The following is a 21,943-nucleotide window of genomic DNA, read 5'->3' on the forward strand; positions in this document are numbered from 1 at the left end:
CCTAACAGTTTATACAATATCCAACGTCATCTACAAACCACAGGACCAACCACAGGACCAGTGGAAACAAGCCCTTTTTGTACCTCTGTACAAATTGCAAACTGTTAATAAAGTATTCAATCAATCAATCAATCAATCAATCAATCAATCAAACAAACAAACAAACAAACAAACAAACAAACAAACAAACAAACAAACAAACAGTGTTAGAAGACGAAAGCTGAAGTAAACATGATATGAGGGAAAACAAACACTCCATCTGATCATATAAGTCCATCTCTTCCAGTTTGAGCAAGCCCATTTTTATTATTTTAACATTGTTTTGATACATCTTAATTGATATTAACTGAACTATTAAGCTAAATGTCAATTTTGTAAATTAGGAGTCAATTTGTTGTTTTATTCTCACATCATAGAAATGTGAACATTGCCTGTTATTTATAGGTTTCCATAAATCTCTCCATGTAGTAAATCTCCACGATACATGAATGATGATACAATATGCTAAATACAGCCCTAACACCTTATAAGGTTTATAAGAACATCTAGCATATAACTAAATAGAATTTACATTATGCAACTTTTAAAAGTCACAAAGTAATCTAAAATGTAAGGAATAAAAAACATAATTTAGTGATTATAATAAAGGGAACACAAGAACTGCTGGCTCCATGTCGGTTCTGCTGTATCAGCAGAAAATAAACAGCAGCACTGGGCTATAACAGCTATAGAATTATGCCAATAAATAAAAATAAGTAACACTATAAACATTTTGAGTACTCTCCACTGAAATGATTCCAAAAGAACATCTGATACTGCTGGCTCATCAGTGCCCACTCAGCAAAATACAGAAACCATATTGATGTTACTTGAGTAAAAGTACAAAGGTATTGGCATCCAAATATACTTAAAGCACCAAAAGTAAAAGTACTAAAATATTTGAAAATAGCAGATCTACAAGCTCACAGCGCGTGGCATCGCGACACATTGTGAGCTTGTCGATCGGCTATTTATCAAATAGCCTATGTATAAAGTAGGGCTAAAGTGGTGTTTTATGATATAATAATGTATATCTGAAAAGTAACTAGCAACTAAAGTTTTCAAATAATTGTAGTGGAGCAAAAGTACAATATTTGCCACATTGATATTTCTCTATAAGATTACCCTTCTCCTGAGTGTGGTTTGCTGGGAGCCTGCTGACCATCTCGTTGGGTCCATCTTCCTGGCTGTGCCAACATAATGTGAAGAGCAGAGCAATGCCAGGGAGATGCCAATCTGCACGGAAGAGAGAGCTTCTTTGTCCCATTGTTTTCTGTTGTACCAGGGGGAGAGTGTGTGTGTGTGTGTGTGTGTGTGTGTGTGTGTGTGTGTGTGTGTGTGTGTGTGTGTGTGTGTGTGTGTGTGTGTGTGTGTGTGTGTGTGTGTGAGAGCCAGCTTGTGTAAGTAAACATAAAAAAATAAAAAGTTTCACATGTCTTAAAATTGAGTTGTAAGCAGGCTATTATTTATCTAAACATTAAATGGTTGTTTATACAATAATAAGATAATTAGGGAAAAATCTGGGTAGCACTGTAGTTATTCTCATGTTATGCTATATTAGTCTCTCTATTGATAAACTCGGGCGTATCCTATCTATACTAGTGTGATTATTAGGATTTTGTAGATCCGTTTATATGTCTGGCCACTAGATGTCAGACAAATCCAATTTTTGTGAAACTCTGCATGCTTGAAGTTGGAGGACGGGATAATAAGTTTCAGTTTCCCTGCCTAAAGTGTATGGTATCAGTATCTCCTCTCTCATAATGATCAGTTCTTTCAAGGCGCGCACTAGAGGTTACTGTAATTAGGCAAATTTGCTAGCTGGTTCCATGGTGTAAAGTAAATAAATACATTTACTTAAGTACTGTACTTAAGTACAATTTTAGGTATTTTTACTTTACTGGAGTATTTCCAATTTTCAGTACTTTTACTTCTACTCCACTACATCCCAGGATGTAAAAATATTATTTGAAAACTTTAGTGAATAGTTACTTTGTAGATTTGTATTAGTATTACAAAACATACATTACCCACTTCAACATTTCAGCCGTTTGAAAATAGCAGATCTACAAGCACTTTCTACTTTTGGTAATTGGTAGGCTACTTTAAGTACATTTTGATACCAATCCTTTTGTACTTTTACTCAAGCAAATTTTTAACTATAAGGTCGACGACATTTATATTGCTTATAAGCAGGCAATGACTACAGCTGATGTTATCGTATTATTTACAAACGTCACTAAACATGTCATTACATTTCAAAGCATCTTTGGACTTTTGAGGATGGATGACCAGTGGTGTAAGAAGTACTGCCATTTTTTTAAGTAAAGGTATCAATATACCACAATCGAAGAAATACTCTGTTACAAGTAAAAGTCTGGTATTCAAAATGTACTCGAGTGAAAGTACAAAAAAATAGCAAATAGTGGTTAATGTACGTTTTGTAATAATATTCAAAATCTTCAAAGTAACTAAGTTTTCAAATAATTGTAGCGGAGTAAAAGTACAATATTTGCCTCTGAGATGTAGTGGAGTAGAAGTAAAAGTATTGAAAATTGGAAATACTCCAGTAAAGTAAAACATACCTCAAAATTGTACTTAAGTACAGTACTTGAGTAAATGTACTCAGTTACTTTACACGACCACACTGGGGACGACCTTTGCACATGTTGTTGTTGTGAGAGACCCGATACATCAGGGATGAATTTCCATGGACGTTCAACTCTAAAATCCCATCACCGGGAGGGATGATTGTAGCGCTGTAATTGGCTGATCGTTGTCAGGCAACCACTGACACCTACAGTGGTGGAAAGTAACTAAGTACATTGTGATGTACTAATTGAAAATAGCAGATCTACAAGCTCACAACGCGTCGCAAAGCAACGCGTTGTGAGCTTGTAGATCAGCCACAGGATTGTTATACATTTGGAAACTTGTGAAATGGAATATTGTGCATAATGAGAATTTACTTTTGGTACTTTAAGTATATTTTGATGCCAATAATTTTGCACTTTTACTAAAAAAAATGAATTCAGGACTTTTACTTGCAACAGAGTATTTCTACATTGCAGTATTGATATTTTTATTTAAGTAAAACATGTGAGTACTTTTACCACCACTGGACACCAATCACAACGCGATCGCCCCTCCGGGATATGGGATGTAGAAAGCATCGTACGTAGGATGACAGATTACGGAAGTGAGGAAGAACCTCTCGGCGGATAAACAACACGATAAACAAACCAGAGCTTCATGTTGAAATCCCTGAAATCGAATAAGAAGGTTTACAAGTGTTAACGTGAAGAATGATTAATGACAGCTGAAAGAAACGCATAGTCGGGTAAGCATAGGCCTACTTGAGCAAAACTGATGTATTCGAGTATTTCAAGATGATCAATCTACTAGAATTAAGTCAGCTAGCTGATTTGGCTAACGACGTATCTTGCTGTCAGTGTCGTATCTTACGGCCAGTGGTGTACATTTACTCAAGTACTGTACTGAAGTACAGTTTTGAGGTATTTTTTACTTTACTGGAGTATTTCCAAATTTCAATACTTTTACTTCTACTTCACTATAGCCTTAGATCAAGACTATCGTAGATGTATTTGATCGAGTCTGGCTTTTACTTTCGTATCTACGAGTGTCTTAGCGACCCCCCCCCCAGTTTGCCCTGGAATGTCACCAGTAAAGCCCGTATTTCTCCAAACATGTACAAATGCTAAATATAAGGTGCTTACCCGCTTGCCCCAAATGTTAACTAGGTGTACGGAGTATTTGTGCAATGTATTAATCCATATTTGTCAATAAAGAAGTATTTTAATCCCGTCTGTGGCCGAACGCCATCTTTTCCCCCTCGTTGACTTCCTATTTACATTGAGTGTAAGTCCGGTTTTCACCGGATGCGCCCTGTCAGTACCGCCCATTGGGAATTTCCGACAGAGTCGGCCACAGACGGGATTAAAACACTTCTTTATTGAAAAATATGGACTAATGTATTGCACAAATACTCCGGACTCCTAGTTAACATTTGGGGCAAGCGGGTAAGAACTAAGCACCTTATATTTTGCATTTGTACATTTGGAGAAATAAGGGCTTTACTGGTGACTTTCCAGGGGGGGGGGGTGGGGGCAAGACTTAAATATAAAAATGTAAAAATCGATAAAATACATCTATGACAGTCTTGGTCTAAGGCTAACTCCACTACATCTCAGAGGCAAATTAGAAAACTTTAGTTACTACTTTTTTTTTTATAGAATTTGATTATTATTACAAAACATACATTACCCACTTCAGCATTTCTACCATTTGAATAGCTGTGTGAGCTTGTAGATCTGCCATTTTCAAAATATTTTTATAAATTTAAAAACTTGAAATGGGACATTCTGCATGAGAACTTTCTACTTTTGTACTTTAAGTATATTTTGATACCAATACTTTTGTACTTTTACTCAAGTACATTTTTAATTCAGGACTTTTACTACTTCATTGCAGTATTGATACTTTTACTTAAGTAAAAAGTTTGAGTACTATTTCCACCACTGGTGTTGTTCCACCGATTACAACAAAGTGTGTCAGGCGACATGTCTGTTATTTAGGTTTCAAACTAAACAACTAGTAACAAGCATCCACCAAATAACTGTGACTTTCATACTCTGCAAGCTCATGGCATAATATTCCAGGTATTAACTTGTACGCATTCTCATGACTTGCTGGTGATACCTTGTTCGTCTGTTTTTGCTTCCAGAAAACGGAATGTTCGTGCCAAATAAGAGTAATGTTACTCTGCCACTATGGATGGTGTTTCCGATGATTCCCCAACATGGGGTCTGCAGCACCAATAAAGTGTGACTTCCGCACACTTTAAATGAGCCCCTATTAACTAACTGCAAGAGGACACTCACTGCTGGATATACTGGTTGCAACTTCATCCCAAATGGAAGCACCATTCACACCTGCTATTCCAACCAACTCCACTCCATCTCCCCCTATTCCACTGCGTCCAGCTGTGACCCCTTCAGTCCAGCTTGGTTTTACCATCCTCTACGCCTCTCTGTATGCCAGCCTCTTCCTAGTGGTCTACGTCCAGCTCTGGCTGCTCTTACTCTACAGACACAAGAGATGGAGCTATCAGAGCATCTTCCTGTTCCTGTGCCTCTTCTGGGCCGCTCTCCGCACTACTTTGTTCTCCTTTTACTTTCATAACGCATTGGAAGCCAACCAATTACCCATGCCATTCTACTGGCTGCTGTACTGTTTCCCTGTCTGCCTGCAGTTCTTCACTCTCAGCCTCATCAACCTGTACTTTACTCAGGTAAGAGTGGCGATAAAAGGCCTTTGTTCTCACATAGGTTGCTATCATAATGAAGTGCCAGCACGCAACTTACATCTCTTGTTATATGTTATTAGGTTTCGGGATCAACGGTCATAACAGAAGTAATGTGTATATTGGGGCAATAAATGAACACTGGATAATATGCAGTATATAATGTGATAATGGTTATACAAATCTTAATTGCCTCACCATGGCGTTTTACACTCAATCATGGTAGTTTATTGACTATGAAGTTGATCACATAACACTGTGACATGTAATATATCCCATTTTCATTTGGTTCCTCTTTCCAGTGTCATTCAAGAGCTCTACATTTAATCAGTTTTTCTCGCCCCCTCAGGTGTTGCTGAAAGTAGAGGAGATATACAGTTCACAGCCTGGCAAAGCATTGTGAGTTCTGCTCATCAATAATAACCTGTTTACACTGGTTGACACTTGACAGTAGCTCTCTTGTAATGCAATCTGCAGTCATAACTCCTGCAAATTCATAGAGCAATTAGGTGGCGTAAAAATGGCTCCTGTTTTTAACCTACATTTTCTGCATTGCAATACCTGTATTTAATGGTGTTTCTGACTCAGTCATTGTTGTTGTTTCTTTGTCCCTCCTAAGGTGGCTAGCTCGGTGTGTGTATGGTCTGTTGAGTGCTGTTTTCCTGTGTGTTAACTTGGTGTGCGCGACTCTCGGTGAGCGAGGCAACAGGCAGTCGGGGGAGCGGACGTGGACACTGGTGCTTGTCCGGGTTCTTGTCAATGACCTGCTCTTCATTCTGGAGGCTGTGTGTCTGGTAGCCTTGTTGTTTCTCCTGACGCGACACTCACGCTCCACCAGCCCCTACCTGAACAGCAAGGTGCACTAAGCCACTTAATGTGGACAGAATAACTACACACACAATGAAAGTACAATGCTTCCAGCTTGGTCAAGTGCTCCAACAAACACAATTGGCAGCGTTTGTCGGTGGGAAACCAGCAGAGCATTGTCTCTGTCGCATTACTGTTTGGTTGGGGCGCCTGTTGGCTTGTGGTAACGTGGTTGCCAAACTTGCTCACACCCTCCCCAGGCCAACAGTGGACCACAGACCACACGGGGCAATTGGCGGTTAAATTGGGAGAGAAAAATTAAGTCTCACTATATCATATATCACAGCCATCATCAGTAGGTCCTATTGGTGCAGGCTAATGGTGTTTTTTCCCTTCATATTTGTCCAGGGCACCACACTGTGGCATACGGCAGCATTAGGGGTACCAGTCATTTTGCTGTTTGCCAGCCGAGCTTGCTACAACCTGGCCGTCCTCGTTCTCTCCCAGAGTCACCATGTGGAGTCATTTGACTTTGACTGGTACAACGTCTCTGACCAGGTAATCATCACCCAGCCAAATGGGATATTAGTTAGAGGTATCTACCATGTTAACTTTAGTGTTTTATCTAGTTTAACTGAAGCTGCATCCAATTGTTAATTCTGCATTAAGGTCGCATGTAAAATGTTAAGCTTCACTCAAATAGATGGAAAAACGTCATTCTAATGATGAATTGATCTGCCTTAAGTGCCTTGGTCATTCTGTACATTTTGGATCATTTATTTGATGTGCCCAAAATGTTCTTATAGAATTTGTTATGCCTGGCATCAAATCTGGAGCTTGATCTCGTCTTCCTGTAGGCTGACCTGCGTAATGAGCTGGGAGACAGGGGATACCTGGCTTTCGGAGCAATCCTCTTCATATGGGAACTACTGCCAACCAGTCTCCTCATTCTTATCTTTAGGGTGCGTCGGCCTACTCAAGAGAAGGTCAGTGTATCTGTCAAGTGCATTCAATAGGACTTAGTGGACTATGATAGTATTAATGGAAAACTTTTGTTTTTCTTTTGAGGAATGCAAAATCTACCATAGCTATATTTAGCACTGTTAAAATCACTGATATCTTATTTCCGATTTCCCAAGGTCTGTAACATTAACACCAAGGTTCTTCCTCGCCCATATTTCTTCGATGATCCCCAGGGAAGCGATGGGGACTCAACTGTTCCTTGGGCACATAGTACACATCCACACACAAGGTATAATTTACCTGCTGTTATTCCAATAATGTCTTCAGTCTTGAAATTTAGTTGGATGATTTTCACTTGCCTCGTTGTAGGGAACTTTTTTTGTTGTCCTTTAATGTTAATGTTTGTAAGGCCACCCTGGTGGCTCAACGAGTTTGTGCGCAACTGCGCATACCACACAGCTGCAACATTCTGGGATTGAATGTGACTCAAGACATCATACAAAACAAGCAGCTACCGTATGCTTTAAAAATAACCTTTCACAGGGTCTTGTTTGACTCATTTCCAAAAATGTAACTGGCATGCCTATATTGTAATAAGTGTCTTGTGAATGCAAAATGCCCAACTAAAATTCAACATGTCATATTTTTATGTAAGTATATCATTCCTAATGTTTAACATTCAATTGCACTCTCCCAGCTGGTATGGATCGGAGACGACTCCTCTTCTCTTTGCCAGCAATCCTCCAGACCAGAACCACCACCACTCCTTCTATTCCACCCCCCAGAACTGATCCTGAAATGTGATAAAGTTTCCCCATTGATGATTCCTATCTCAAGGACATGCCGCACACAGCTACCGGCCAGTACCTCATTAACGTGGTAGTTTTTGCACTGAAACCTCAGGAATCAGCCGGTGCTGATTATGCACCTTTAAATGTTTTGTAATTCTATTAGTCATTAGTACAACATGGAAAGTCAACCAGTGAAATGCAGCTGCTTCTCAATTTGTAGGGGGAAAAAAATTGCCTATATATTTTCTACCCGATATGCATAGATAAACAATATGATCATCCTATAAATCTACAACTTTTATATTTTGAATTACTTCATAACACCAAGCTGAATTACTTTCCTTTTACTGTTGCAAATTCCTAGATAAAGAAATAGAAGACTAATTTAAACATGTATTGCACTTTTTGGAACAATTCTACATTGAAAATAGTTTTGTTCAGGGACTCTTCCATATACCACTAGTTACTGACTTCTACTTTAGGAGCCACTACTACATTTTCTTTTAAGCTTGTGTTTGTCATTTATGACCATTGGAAAGGGATTTTTTTTTTATAATTTAGGCTAATTGACCATTTGGCTAGGATCAGGATTTCCTCATTGCAATATAACCTAGTTTCTCACTTATGGGTTTCCCCTAACGTGTTTTTCAATCCAATAAAAACATACTAAAGGTTGTGTGGCTCATTCTGTTCTTTTCCCCCCTAGATGAGTTCTGATTAGTCATCTACTACACTAAATGTTTATATATGCCACACAAGGTCATTGTAACTTTGCTGTCCTACCCCAACATCGGCAAATATTTTATGGACAATGAGCAACTTAAGTTCAATTGTTTCTAATTAACCCGTTTTATTTAGCCTATTTTTACACTAAATATGTAGTTGAGTGGGCCATGTATACTTATTTGTAAAGATAAAGCACTTTGTAATTTTTTTTTTAAAAAGTGCATAGTAGGGTAAGTGATTTTCTTTTGTTAAAAAAAGTGTTATTCTGATAGGATTGTTCAGTAACAGGGCCCTCCATGTCTCCAGCTCTAACAGAAAAGAAGGTTGGGATACCAATTTTAACCAATCAGGGAAAGTGAAATTGGTAGTGATGGCAGAGAGAAATGAGCAGACACAATTGGAACAATATAAAATCTAATCTGATAAATGGGTACCCTCTCCTGATTGGTTGAAAGTTTGCAACCCACCTAAAAAAATATTTTCTGTTTATTAAAGAGCTGGAGAAACCCCTGTTACTTAACAAACACACTATAACAATGATTACTATCTTAATCTAGTGCTATAACCTTATAACAAAAAAAGTTTTAACCAAAAGAATATCACTTAACCTACCTTTAACCAATGCATTTTAATGGTCCACAATAACAAAAATAAGAAAATACCCATTCTCTACATTAGTGAATGTACAGCTCAAATCATGTCACTGCCATTTCATTCAAACAGTTTATTCTGCATTATGTACAGATCCTATTAAAACTCTTTTTACAGTATGTACATGTTCAATTAAATCACTTATGTTACAGTGGCAAGATCTAGAGACCCCCGAAACCGCAGACAAAAGAATGATGGAAGGAGAGAATAAAAAGCAAGACACCTATAAATTCCATCATCACGCTGGACACTACAGCGGCTAATCAATTTCCTCTCCATTGAACTCAGTGGGTCTGACATTGCCCTGCACCCACTGTAACGCGAGACGGTGTGGGCAAGTGTTAGGCTTGACCAACTTTGTGACAAAAAAAGGAAACGAGCGGGCATCAAATAGCCAGCTTAAGTTCATGAACAAAGCGCAGGTGAGACCTCAATGACAGTAAAATCTACTAAGAGCACAAATCAAAAATACTGCCCATTTCTTAATGACTAAACATATCAGGCCTGGAGCTGTGGCTGCACATGGCTAAGCAGCTGCATTTGTCCTGATCTTGGTTCCGATTGATTCTTTTTGAAGAACAAAAAAAAAATCTCACAACTGTGTGCTGTCATAGAGCAGTCCAGAAACTTTAAATACCACCGCCATCAACATCTTGTCCTGGCCTCCTGCAGTGTCCACCATAGACAGAAACGTGTAGCCAGTTGAAGGTGGGTGAGCTGAGTGGGGTAGGGATAGCCAACGATGAACCAAAAAAAATTATAATCTACAGACTGTTTTGTCATCTCCACACGTTCGTTGGTCCACAGCGATATGTCTGTATGAAAGTATGTTTGCATCAATTGTCAGGTGGTGGTGAATCTGGTGATGTTTCAAGTTTGCGAAGGCGCCGGCGTCGAAGCTCAGCTGCATTGGGCTCTCCGCCCTGCTGCTCGACTGCCTCGTCACCTTCTTCTGTCCGTTCTTCCCTTTCCATTGCTGTGGCATCAGTGGTGGAGTCGGCTGGCTCTGAGAAACCGGTTGCTCCACTCAACTCCTCAGCTATCAACAAAAAGGGCAGAGAGGAAGTGAAAGAATAAGTGGAAGAAAGAACGACAGATGTAGAAGGGGAGGAGTTACCCTATTATTTTCAGATTACCATTCCTGCAAATGAACATACCATTACTGCAATACTGTGACCTTTATTCTTGTTTTTCTCTTGCTACGTTTACACTTTCTTTTCTATCGTTGATCCTATTCATTAATGGTGTGGTTGCACAAGAAGCTCAACATTTTAATGTACTGTGACAATTATTGTGCAATTGACAAATCATATATAATACATTTTTATTGACCTAAGTCCCCCCCCCCCCATTAGTATAATCATGAGGTCCCTTTTAGTTGTGTGTCACATACAGCTCTGTGGGTCATTCTCCTGGCTGGGGGTCTCAGCGCTAAGGTCAGCTGGAGGTGAGGTTTCAGTTTGGGCCGCTCCATTACTGGCTTCACTCCGAGGAGGACTGTGGAGGAAATCACTGGGTGTCAGAGAAATGCATAGAACAATACAGACAGAAATGCATCCGTTCAGTCTCGACTCACATTTGAGGGAGCAAAGTCTCAATTTGAAGAAAATATCTCATTTTTTCCCCCTCTCTCTTCTTCACAAATGCGCAAGTCAAATATTTTTATGATTAATATGCGATCCATTAAATACATCTTGAGAACAGCTCTGATTGGGCAGATGGTTAAGCCCGATTTATGCTTCACTTGACAAAAATCGCCCTAAAGTATATTGCACTTTATTTCAGTTGAAGTAGTTATTTTGGTTTACGTCAAAGTGGCAACAGTGCTGAGGTAGTGGTGGATGTTGAGCATGGCGGCATCCAGCAGGGTGTGGATGTTATGGAGACACTGGAGCCTGGCCTCCAGGCCCTGGCGGCCTTCCGCCTCCAGCTCCCTCAGTTCCTCCTCCGACAGCCTGGACAGAGATGGCGGTGGGGGAGGCATTGATGACACTGAAGGAGAAAAAATAACAAGAGGAAATGAGCTCATTACCTTCATTACAAAGTATTACCTTCATTACTAAGAGGAAACGTGTTAAGACTAATTAGCTAAAACTAGCAGTGCTTACCAAATGGAGGAGGTGGTGGCATAGGCAGCCATGGTGCTGCTGGGAAGGGAGGAGGTGGGAAGGAGAAAGGAAAGCCAGGGATGGTTGCCCCTGGGGCTGCAGCAGTGGCTGTGTCAGAGGCAGACGGGGTGGGACGGCTGGCACCTGAGGGGACACAAACAACACATGCAGTGCCAAGATTAGAACCTGATACTTTCCATGAGGAAAATCTACGACATTGTAGATAAAAACAGAAATTAACATAGAAAAGGAATCATGCATGAACATAGAAAAGGAATCATGCATGAAGTAACTCTAACCCAAGTGCAGACATCATGGAGCAACAAGAGGTCCTTACCAGCTCCCTGTGTGGCCTCTGTAGCAGCATCAGCAGCACCAGGTGCTGCAGCAGCTACACCAGGAGGGGGAACTCCAGGGAAGGGACCCCAGAAAGGGAACATGGCAGGAGGAAAGCCAGGCAACATGCCTGGAGCTGCTGGAGAAGACATGGAACACAAAATCAGTATCCGGGACAGTAACTTTCTAAGCTTGAGGGAAAAGATTAATATCAGTGTAGCCGCAGATGGATTACCAAAACCTAATGAGGCTTTAATTTCTACCGACTGTTTTACTATGCCTAACAGTTTGTCCATCCCTTTCTCACCATTAGCAGGGGGTGCGGCAGGGGCATTGGCCGGGGCCGCTGGGGGTGGAGGCGCTGCCGCGGGTGTGGCTTGAGTCTGGTTGGCATTGGATGCTCGGAGGACATCCATCCGGCAGGTGGGACATGTCTGCTGCCTTTGGAACCAGGATCGCAAACAGCTACGGGAGAAAAGGAAATCCAAGACTCTGCTAGACTGGCATCACAGTAAAGCACAAAGCTTCCAAAAGGCTTCAGTTTTTCAGATAGAATAGTGTATTTTTAACAGTGAAAAATTCTGAGAGCATCCCCCAACCAAATAGATATACGTTTTAATAATACTTTGTTTACTGAAGTCCAAAACTTTGGGTTTGTTAGATTCTAAAAACCAGTGGCACTTCTGTTTAGAATGCTGCAACTCGGGGCTTACCTGGAGTGGAAAATGTGATTACAGGGCAGTTTCTTGGCTCCAGTGACCATCTCCTCACGACAGATGATGCAGACATTGTCAGAGGCCAGCAGATCCTCAGGAGTGGCATCAGGATACCTAGACAGAGTCAGCAAGCAGAAAGATAAAGGAACAATTAAAATCAGTTGACGTGTTTTCATGCACATAAAATTCCAGATAACACCAATTGTCACGACGTGTTTTCATGCACATAAAATTCCAGATAACACCAATTGTCACAAATAAATTCTAATCTAAAATTTTCAGTTACGTGGCAAGAGAATATTTATATGGAAACTGAACTTTCCCAACACCACCACCACATTATGGGCCCTAACATTTATACATGCTTCAAGTCATTTCTCATCATCAAGATAAGAGCTTATCCAAGTTATTGTAAATAGTATATGGCGTTGCTACATACATAGTCAAAATCAGTAATACACTGAATATGATCAACGCAAATATTAATGGGGAATTATTGTGTATGCAACTTGATTCTATAGTATCAAATGAGCATTCTTATCTCAAAGGTCAACTTCTATCTAACAAAATACTATATATACACAGAGAGGAAAATTGATTCACCACAACAAAGCAAATGCCCAACATCACTCACAGTGTATTCATGTTGCGGATGGCCCTTCGAGACATTATGGCATCTGTTACAGCTTTCTTGAACTGTCTGAGAGGTGAGGAGAGATGAAACAAAAAAACATACCTTCACCATGACTGCAAAGTAACTAATCACTTCAAGACATAACATTTTTCTGATTTGGATTGTTCAAAGTCTCTGATATTAAACCCAAGATTACAAATTGTCTTATATCCGTTCTGTTCACACACACACACACCAAAAGAAAATTAAGCTGCTTACCTCATAGCCAGATACATGGGGCGAATGGCAAACAGGGGGAAGGTGTGGACCTTTATCATGATGGTCATGAAGGTCATATACAGGAGCACTTTGATGAAGCCTGGGGGTCATAGAGTAAACAACGCATTACAACTGAAAGACAGTGCTCATCACTCATCACTGCCAAGGACGTCTTTGACGTGGTTTTTGGCCAAAGGGCCACGGCAAGTGTTTTTTTCTTTTTTGGTGGGGCGGGGCGCTGCTATGCAGCCTGTGAATGATCCAAGCACCACCTAAGAAGAGTACACCCAGAAATCACGTGACCACAGCAAAAAAAAGCTAGCCTCCTTTCATGTTCAAGGATTCACAAAAGTAAAATTTCTTGGCTTTGTTGTTTTTCTGCGTTTTTTCAAAAAACAGGCCACATTCAAACTGCCATAGCTCTGGAATGGAGGATCGCGACCGGCCAATTCTTTTTTTCCCTATACTACCGGACACTTTTGCATGTAATGAGACGATCTCCGTGAGGACGGAGGTCAAGCAGAATCAAAAGGTACAGTAAAATAGCTGTTTTTGCTGGCAAGGGGATGGTAGACGGATGAATTAATTAATTAATTCGTGGCAGTGAATGAGAAAAATGCCTATCGCTAATCACATTCCAAGCAATCATACCAGTGAAGAGCTCAGTGTAGAGCATGTAGACAGCCTTGTTGTCCCAGGGGTTGTCGCTCTGCAGGTCAACGGTGTGGAGCAGGTATTTGATGAGGGTAGTCAGCACCATGGTCAGCAGAATGGCATACTGACAAGACACATAAGAGAACATCATTGACACAGAAAACTTAGGGTATATTGTCTTAGTTTTACGCTGGTTTTCTTTGATTTTGGATTCATAAAGGGCTATAGGACCACAGTACTAATAACAAGCAGACAAGTTATGTAGCAAAACAATGGATGGGATTAACATTTGGAGTTGGCCAACTAAGAAAAAAATATGTTTTTGTATGTGTAACATCCACTGAGGGGGTTAAACAGACAACCTATGTGTAAACTGCCTCGACATCGGGACAATCGGGATAAAACCCAGGACCAAAAAGATGCCCTGAATGGTTAGAGCCATTTTAGCTTTGTGTAGCTAGATGATCGGAGATCTCTGCCTACTGATACATCTGGTGACATCTAAATTAAAATAAAAAATAAATAACTGCATTGCAGAACCAATGCAAAGACTTTAGGGCGGGACTTCATATTGGGAGGGTGATATTTGTTTTCAAAGTAGAAGGCGTACGTTTGTCTGCGCCCATTTTCTCTGCTGTTCTTACCACTACATTGAATTTAGATATCACCAGACGAGGCAGAGATCTCTACTATTTGAATGAGCGAGACTAGAGCTGTTTTGACTGAGAGTTAAGATTGCATTTCCCTACCATCTGCTGAAAACACATTAACTGCTGACCGTTGTGCAGGTTAGCAGCATCTAAAACAGCTTGATTAACAGTGCAGAGTGTGTGATTATGGAAAAAACTAACTAGTATCTGCCAGTCAAGCTAAAATGCTGTAAGCAAGTTACAAACCTCAAATCCAAACACCAGCTGGACCGACGCTCCTCGAGTTATGATACTGTGAACGGCATGGTTGACAAACAGGAAGTCCAAGATTCCCAGCAGTGACATGAGAGCTGAAGGACAGAGGAACCACACCTGTGTTTTCACCAACCAATAGTCAGCAAAAGCAGCCCACACCCACGGGTGGAAAATTGTCACCATTGAAGGTCTTTTTTGTACCCACTACAGTATATACACATTTACATTTAATAAATCATTTTAATTAACATAGCCCCAAGATTCAAATAAATAAATGTCCAAATACAAAGCCATTTTAAACAGACAGACACTGGAGTGTTAAGCACAGAGCTGGGAATGAACACCTGTCCCAGACTCCCAGATAAGGTTGGTCGATATTATTTTTCACAGTTTCTGACAACTGTGAAGTCAATAATCATGCCTGCATCCCTCATTTCCAGAAGTCAGTGTCAGACACGGTAAGTATGTTTTTTTTACCATGCATTCCATCCTCTCATTCCAACTCAGAATTTAATTGGTCAAATCAGATTTGGGACAAAACGGTACATTTGCAAGCGTTTCAGTGAAGATTTTGACCATGTTAAAGATGCATTGTGTAAGTCACACCCATATGGTTTTCATATTGTAAAACTTTTGTTGGGCCAAAATCTTGCATTTAATCCATGTCCGTTCTTTTGTTTCCAACCAGTGTCAAGACCGACAAACTTGTAATTGGATTACAACATGGGATTTACTTTGAAGTCTACCGGAACCGGAGTCTACCGGAAGTAGGTAGACTATCTTAGAAGTAGGTGAAACTAACTTGACACTATTGGGAAGAAATCAACAGGCACTATGTCAGTGTCCCTATTTGACAGCTGTGTAACTGATACCAGGTACAATCAGAATGATTTGCATGAAGCTTAATTTAGCAAACAGATGTTTCAAAAGCATCAGAAAAGAAAGAAAACTTACATAGTACTCTGAAGTGAAATACCCAGGATATGTTTGGACTCCTCTCCATCTGTGATAGAGAGTGGAACAGAATGAAGCATATTACATTACATACATCTTAATTCTCATGGTAAAACAACAATCCGCAAAGACACTAGATGCAAGCACTAGGCATGCCCCCTCACTGTTGAATCATTTTGTTTGTCGTTTGGTGTTACTTGACCAAGACATTGTTAGTTGATTAATCGATTGTTGTACAAGATTTAAAGAAGCGATTTTACATTATTTTACTTGGCAAACTCAAATATTATAGATCTGTCGAAGAAATCAAGTAATTGATGAGTTGATTAAATCCTTGACCATTAGTCAACTAAGAATTTCTTTAGTCGACGACAGTCCTAGCAAGCATGCAGAACCATGCACGATTGCTTGCAAGAACCATGGCTTCCTCTTATTCATAGGATTTTCCTTTTATTATCAGTGTGGTCATCTTTGCTGTAGCTAGACTAGAAGTGGATCATTTGACTAATGACATGATCACAAAAGCAATATTTGAAGAGTGACTTTTCGCTTCACTATACAATGGAACAAATCCTGGCCCAATCAACGATGCAATAGTCCAAAACACCAGTTACATCTATGTGTTTAAGTTTATTTTTTCCTTCATCTTTACATGTAGTACAGTATATGAACTAGACGCGTCGCAATTCAGGGCAATTGCATTGTGTGGTTGCGCCGACGCCGGTCGCGGGTCGCGGCCGCCGGGACTCGAGCAATACGCCTGGAGGAATACCGTCGGAGGCTGCGCCAATTACATTGTCACGTCACTCCTGAGATCTCTTGCGTTTCATTTTGAGAGGATTGATCCCCCCCAAAATAATGTTTTTGCATCAAACGGTCACATTTTGCGCATTTGTGGCGCCCCCTATGGATCAAAGTGGAAATGGTTTTGGGGATTTGTTGAGTAAACCACCCTTGACATGTGATTCAAATTTGGGATTGATTGGACGTTTTGTTCGTGATTTTTGGCCTTTTTTGTAAAACGGGCCCCTCCCGCTAACTTTGGAAGCCTTTTACGGACGAACGGTACGGACTATCAAAATTCAGCTTGGAGACGTTTATGGCATGGGTCCAGAGATCATGTGTACCGATTTTTGTGAAATTTGGACAAAATATGTGGGAGGAGGAGCTAAAAGTGTGTTTTGAAGAAAATTCAAAATGGCGGAAAATCTATCCAGACGGAAATGGGCGTGGCGTACATGGGGAGTTGCGTCATGACCCAAGGAATCTAGGGAAAAATAAATTTTGATTTTACGACCTACGGTTCAAGAGTTATAGGCCAAAAGGTAAAGTGGGCTGTTATAGCGCCACCATGTGGCCGACTGGTGTGATTTTTTTTGTAATAATTTTGCAATAATCTATTAACCTCCCCTCCAAGTCATGTAACTGTAGCCCTTATGGTTACCGAGAAAAAAATACTTGAATGGGAGTTTTTGCAATTCCCATTAAAGTGGATGGGGAAATTTAATGCACTAATAAATCAATATCAAAAAATCTATCCAGACGCAAATGGGCGTGGCCTATATGGGGAGATGCGTTGTGACCCAAGGAATCCAGGTGAAAAAATTTTGATTTTACGACCTACGGTTCAAGAGTTATAGGCCAAAACGTAAAGGGGGCTGTTATAGCGCCACCATGTGGCCGATTGGTGTAATTATTTTTTCAATAATTTTGGACTAAATTATGAACCTCCCCTCCAAATCTGGTAACTCTAGCTCTTACGATTTCAGAGAAAAAAATACTTGAATTTGAGTTTTTTCACTTTTTCATTAAAGCGGATGGGGAAATTTAATGCACTAATAAATCAATATCAATTAAACTATTTAACCAATCTCTTAGCAAAATACAAGCGCACGATTCCAGGTCAAGACGGTCATTTTGAGATATGGCACAACACTGGGGGATAAAAACTGTGGGAGGAGAGACGGTCTAAAGTATTGTTTATCTAGAAAGATTATGATAGTATCCCTAGAACAATAGTCTGGTTGCCCTGTTAGGGCAACCACACTAATTAAGTGCCTAAACTGTGACTTGTACTATGTGTGAATACTATATAGGATGTATTGTATACTGTCATATACTGTACTTTCTGTTCATCATTGATGGTGCTTTTTGTGATGTTTTCTTCCCATGATGTTACCTCACAGTACTCTGCATCTGTAAATTAACTGCTGTGCTGCCTTTTGGTGCCTGAATTTCCCCAGCGGGATAATATTTATTATATCCTATAACTAAATCCAGCAGTAGGGCTTAAGTGTATCATCACTCACAAAGTCCACCCTGTCCTCGGCCAGCCAGTGGAAGCACTTGAGGAAGAGCAGCAAGGTGAAGAGAGCGACAAAACGCGGGGAAAAGTCATCCCTGAATACAGTGAAGGCCAGGCAGGTTTCGGTCACCGCATACCAGGAGCGCTCAATCAAGTGCTAAAGGTTCAAGGACAAACACACAACAAAAAAGATGTGTGAGTGGAATTGTTACAACAGCCTACTAGGAATTGGTAGGCGATTAACTAAAAATTGTTTGAATTATGTCAACACCTGAAAATAAAGTATTGCTGTTCGATATGGAGGAGTTCAGGCTTAAAAACATCCATCAAATAAAGCAGTGGACTACCTCCATTTCTGCAGCCCTCAGCTGTCCAAAGAAGACTTTCCTCATGAACTTTCCCAACAGGAAAACCAGTACAAAGGCCTGAATGTACAACACCTGACAACATGAGACAGAACAGATGGAATTTAGAACCAGGGATGAAAACATGTCTCCTCTCATTCACTGTTCCAAAGAAAAAGTCACCTGTGTTAACACATTCAAGTCATCTCCCAATAATCTAATCTTTCACACCAGATAAGAAGTCAAGAGGAATACAGATGTAGCGTGGAATTTATAAATGAAGCATAACTGGATCAATTTTAAAGTGATATCCCTCTAACCGATACACATACAAGAACACAACAGACTTACCGCCATGCTGGGACTGCTCTTGGTGAGGTAGACCACAGTTGGGTAGAACTGGTGTTTGAGGAAGTAGGCATGGGCGACTACCGCTCCAGTCAGTGCCAGACTGGTGGCAGTCACCAAGGCTGCTCGCACCATCATGGACTCTTACAGGTACTTGGGGAGAGAGAGTGCGTACAACAGTAAAGCAATAGCTTAGGTGAGAACTGAATCAGCCCAATGGACCTTTTCACAGCAGCTATTTTCATATGAAGTGCTACACACAAGTTTCACCAACGATGGCCGAATAAAGTCAGACTGTGACTCTGTTGGCTCACTGGAAAACTCAAAGAGCTCTTCAGGGTAGCACAGGTCTGTAATGGCCACTCTCCTGCTGCCATTCATAACTGCCGTCTTCACTTGCCTAAGCATGCAGGGCATTAGGAGTTAACCGTCAAGCAGCTACTGAATAGATTCAGTCAGATTGCCGGTCAGCTACTGTGGTAATTGCTCATCCAGAATTGGATCAAATATTAAACCAAGCATTCACCCACTTGATAACTGATCAAGTGACCACTGTGTGACTTTGAAAACCACTTGATTTATTTTAATGTGATTTTACGAAGTTAGGGTGTAGGTTTGGGGTCTCTGTGTTTTACAACCTGGTGCAAAAACCAAATAGCCTCTTCTAGGGACATTAAAGTATCCTACCCAACCATCTTTATGCAACAAGCTCCTGCTCTCATGGTAGTTACATTTCATTAAACACATTTGAGAGTCTTGATGCTGTTGTGGGGAGGCTTGTTTCCAAGGTTAGGCTACAGAATTGTGCTTGTTATTTCAAAACACCAACAACAAAACTGTAATAAAATAGGTTGAACATAAATTGCATGGCATTATTTGTTGTTTTTATTACATAGTATTCAGATGTCTACCCTGGGTTGACAGCAGTGGTGTAAAGTAACTAAACACATTTACTCAAGTACTGTACTTAAGTTCAATTTTGAGGTATTTTTTACTTTACTGGAGTATTTCCAATTTTCAGTACTTTTACTTATACTCCACTACATCTCAGAGGCAAATATTGTACTTTTACTCCACTACAATTATTTGAAAACTTTATTACTGGTTACTTCGTAGATTTAGATTATTATTACAAAACATACATTAACCACTTCAACTCTATATACAAGTCGGCCATTTGAAAATAGCTAATCTACAGATTGTGTTAGATCTGCCATTTTCAAAAGTGTTTTATTCGATTTATACATTTTGAAATGGGACATTCTGCATAATGAGTACTTTCTACTTTTGTGTCATGATATGACAGTCATGTTTCAGGGCTAGTACTTTAAGTACATTTTTATACCAATACTTTTGTACTTTTACTCAAGTAATTTTTTAATTCCAGACTTTCCAGACATTGCAGTATTTATATTTTGACTTAAGTAAAACATGAGTATTTTTTCCACCACTGCTCGTTGGCTCGTTTGATGGTAGCCCATATATATTTTGCCATATGGAAACCATGCGCCCCATGATGAACAGAGCTCACATTTCTTTTAGAGGGGGGGTATTTATTTAGCTTGGTAACATAATGCTATATGTTGAACGTTAACTCTAGAACTGTAGTAGGCGAGCTACAGCTAACGTCATTGCTAACTTATACATTATAAAATGAAGGCTTCCGGGGAGCTAAGTAAACACTTAATGCCAGCCTTGTGATAGTTTGCTACGGAACAGATTGGATCATTGCCGTTATAACTGTTAAATGAGCGTTGTATGTGTTTGGGTATTATTGTTCTTAACGGTAACATCAGCTCATGTAATATGTTACTGTTAGCACACACACAATCTAATGGTGTTAGTTAGCTTTAGCTTAGCTGCAGTGTTGCCAGATTCTGCGAGAAAAGTAAGCAACCAGGTCTATGTCTAACAAGCCCAAAAGAAGCGAGCCCTTCGCCCTTTAAACACAGTCTATTTGATAGATCTACTGCTATTTGCAAAAAAATATTGGAAGACATTTTTAAATAACAGGAATATTTTTTGAAACATTTTAACACAAATCTTGTATGGGGGTCCCTGGCATACAATGTTTTGAGATGGGGTCCGCAGACAAATACATATTAATTTGGGGGTCCTTGACTTGAGAAACACTGGTTTACCCACCATTAGGAAGCCCAAATAAGCAACTATACTTTAGAAACAAGCATGAGCTTTTTAAACCTATAATATGCATCGGATGTTTGAAAATAGCCAATCTACAAACGCACAACGCCTCACGAGCTTGTAGATCGGCGGTGTTCAAAAACTCTTGCAATAATGTGTGTAATATTTAAAATATATTATTAAAACATTCTAACACCACAAATGCTCCCTGGCACAAAACATTCATAAATATTTGAGAACCACTGGTTTAAATAATTACTCAAATACATGTGGAAGCAAGCCTAAATAAGCAAGTACACTTTAGAAACAATCCCCCCAAAAAACGCAACAACCAAGATTTACAAGCAACTTTACAGAAAACACGCCCAAAGTCACTTATAATAAGCAGACATGGCAACACTGCTTAGCTGCCGACGCTAGCTATAGCTAGTAATGGTACAGCTGTTTGGTGTGGACTCACCGACACGATGTCGCTTTATTGTCTGCGTTAAAGACTTAATGTCCCTCAACAGATGTGTTGGATGTTTCCCGGGCGACCTGGCTGTGGATGTGTGTCACTAACTATTCCATTTGGACCGTGCACCTGAGCTGTTTGGTGACATTTATGTGATCCTCGCCCCTGTAACGCACTGACTGTCTACGTGTTTATCTTTGGCTTGCTCCTTGAAGAGGCCACCTCATATCCGGCTGTTCGGCAGTGTCGCCAGATTGTGCGAGAGAAATAAGCAACCAGGTCTATGAAAACAAGTAGACCGGTGGGATTTCACATAAAAGGCCTTCAATAAGAAGGTTAGAGGCATTTTGGGGTGTACTGCATCTGAAAAACATGGTACCCAAGCAATTTCTTTACTTTTTAACCTTCTCATTTGCATAACAAAATGGCTGCCAAATTTGAACTATTTCTTCAATAACTCTATAACAAAGCAAGCAAAACTG

The 21,943-nt window shown here is 40.1% G+C and overlaps 2 protein-coding genes across 3 annotated transcripts; one reads left to right on the forward strand and one right to left on the reverse strand.

Moving 5' to 3' along the window:
* The first annotated feature begins 3,239 nt into the window (after positions 1-3,239).
* On the forward strand, positions 3,240-8,598 carry gpr137 (G protein-coupled receptor 137). The gene is made up of 8 exons (XM_080417005.1): positions 3,240-3,379; positions 4,784-5,350; positions 5,712-5,761; positions 5,982-6,219; positions 6,578-6,727; positions 7,027-7,155; positions 7,309-7,421; positions 7,830-8,598. The coding sequence occupies exons 2-8, from the start codon at positions 4,973-4,975 to the stop codon at positions 7,921-7,923; spliced, it is 1,152 nt and encodes a 383-aa protein (XP_080273131.1). The 5' UTR covers positions 3,240-3,379; positions 4,784-4,972; the 3' UTR covers positions 7,924-8,598.
* A 660-nt stretch (positions 8,599-9,258) lies between these two features.
* syvn1 (synovial apoptosis inhibitor 1, synoviolin) lies at positions 9,259-21,657 on the reverse strand. 2 transcript variants are annotated; one of them, XM_080415280.1, is made up of 16 exons: positions 21,468-21,657; positions 18,866-19,015; positions 18,518-18,610; positions 18,175-18,327; positions 15,866-15,914; positions 14,903-15,006; positions 14,004-14,130; positions 13,353-13,452; positions 13,095-13,160; positions 12,458-12,574; positions 12,052-12,209; positions 11,746-11,880; positions 11,409-11,552; positions 11,109-11,292; positions 10,694-10,797; positions 9,259-10,339 (listed from the first exon to the last, which is right to left on the reverse strand). In XM_080415280.1, the coding sequence occupies exons 2-16, from the start codon at positions 18,998-19,000 to the stop codon at positions 10,137-10,139; spliced, it is 1,872 nt and encodes a 623-aa protein (XP_080271406.1). In that variant the 5' UTR covers positions 19,001-19,015; positions 21,468-21,657; the 3' UTR covers positions 9,259-10,136. The 2 variants fall into 2 exon arrangements, with proteins under 2 accessions (XP_080271406.1, XP_080271405.1); XM_080415279.1 differs by having other exon boundaries at positions 11,746-11,883.
* Between the last annotated feature and the right edge of the window lie 286 nt (positions 21,658-21,943).

Source organism: Gymnoscopelus braueri, assembly GCF_963280865.1.
Source record: "Gymnoscopelus braueri genome assembly, chromosome: 20".
NCBI lineage: Eukaryota > Metazoa > Chordata > Actinopteri > Myctophiformes > Myctophidae > Gymnoscopelus > Gymnoscopelus braueri.

Bases quoted from the DNA above. Each gene is read 5' to 3' on its own strand.
- syvn1 (XM_080415279.1), bottom strand. From the start codon at position 19,000: ATGATGGTGCGAGCAGCCTTGGTGACTGCCACCAGTCTGGCACTGACT. The intron at 18,328-18,517 runs GTAGTCCACTGC...TTGAACCTTTAG, and splicing joins TGAGGGCTGCAGAAATGGAG to CACTTGATTGAGCGCTCCTG. The intron at 13,453-14,003 runs GTATGATTGCTT...TATGACCCCCAG, and splicing joins CTACACTGAGCTCTTCACTG to GCTTCATCAAAGTGCTCCTG.
- gpr137 (XM_080417005.1), top strand. From the start codon at position 4,973: ATGGAAGCACCATTCACACCTGCTATTCCAACCAACTCCACTCCATCT. The intron at 6,728-7,026 runs GTAATCATCACC...GTCTTCCTGTAG, and splicing joins GGTACAACGTCTCTGACCAG to GCTGACCTGCGTAATGAGCT. The intron at 7,422-7,829 runs GTATAATTTACC...GCACTCTCCCAG, and splicing joins AGTACACATCCACACACAAG to CTGGTATGGATCGGAGACGA.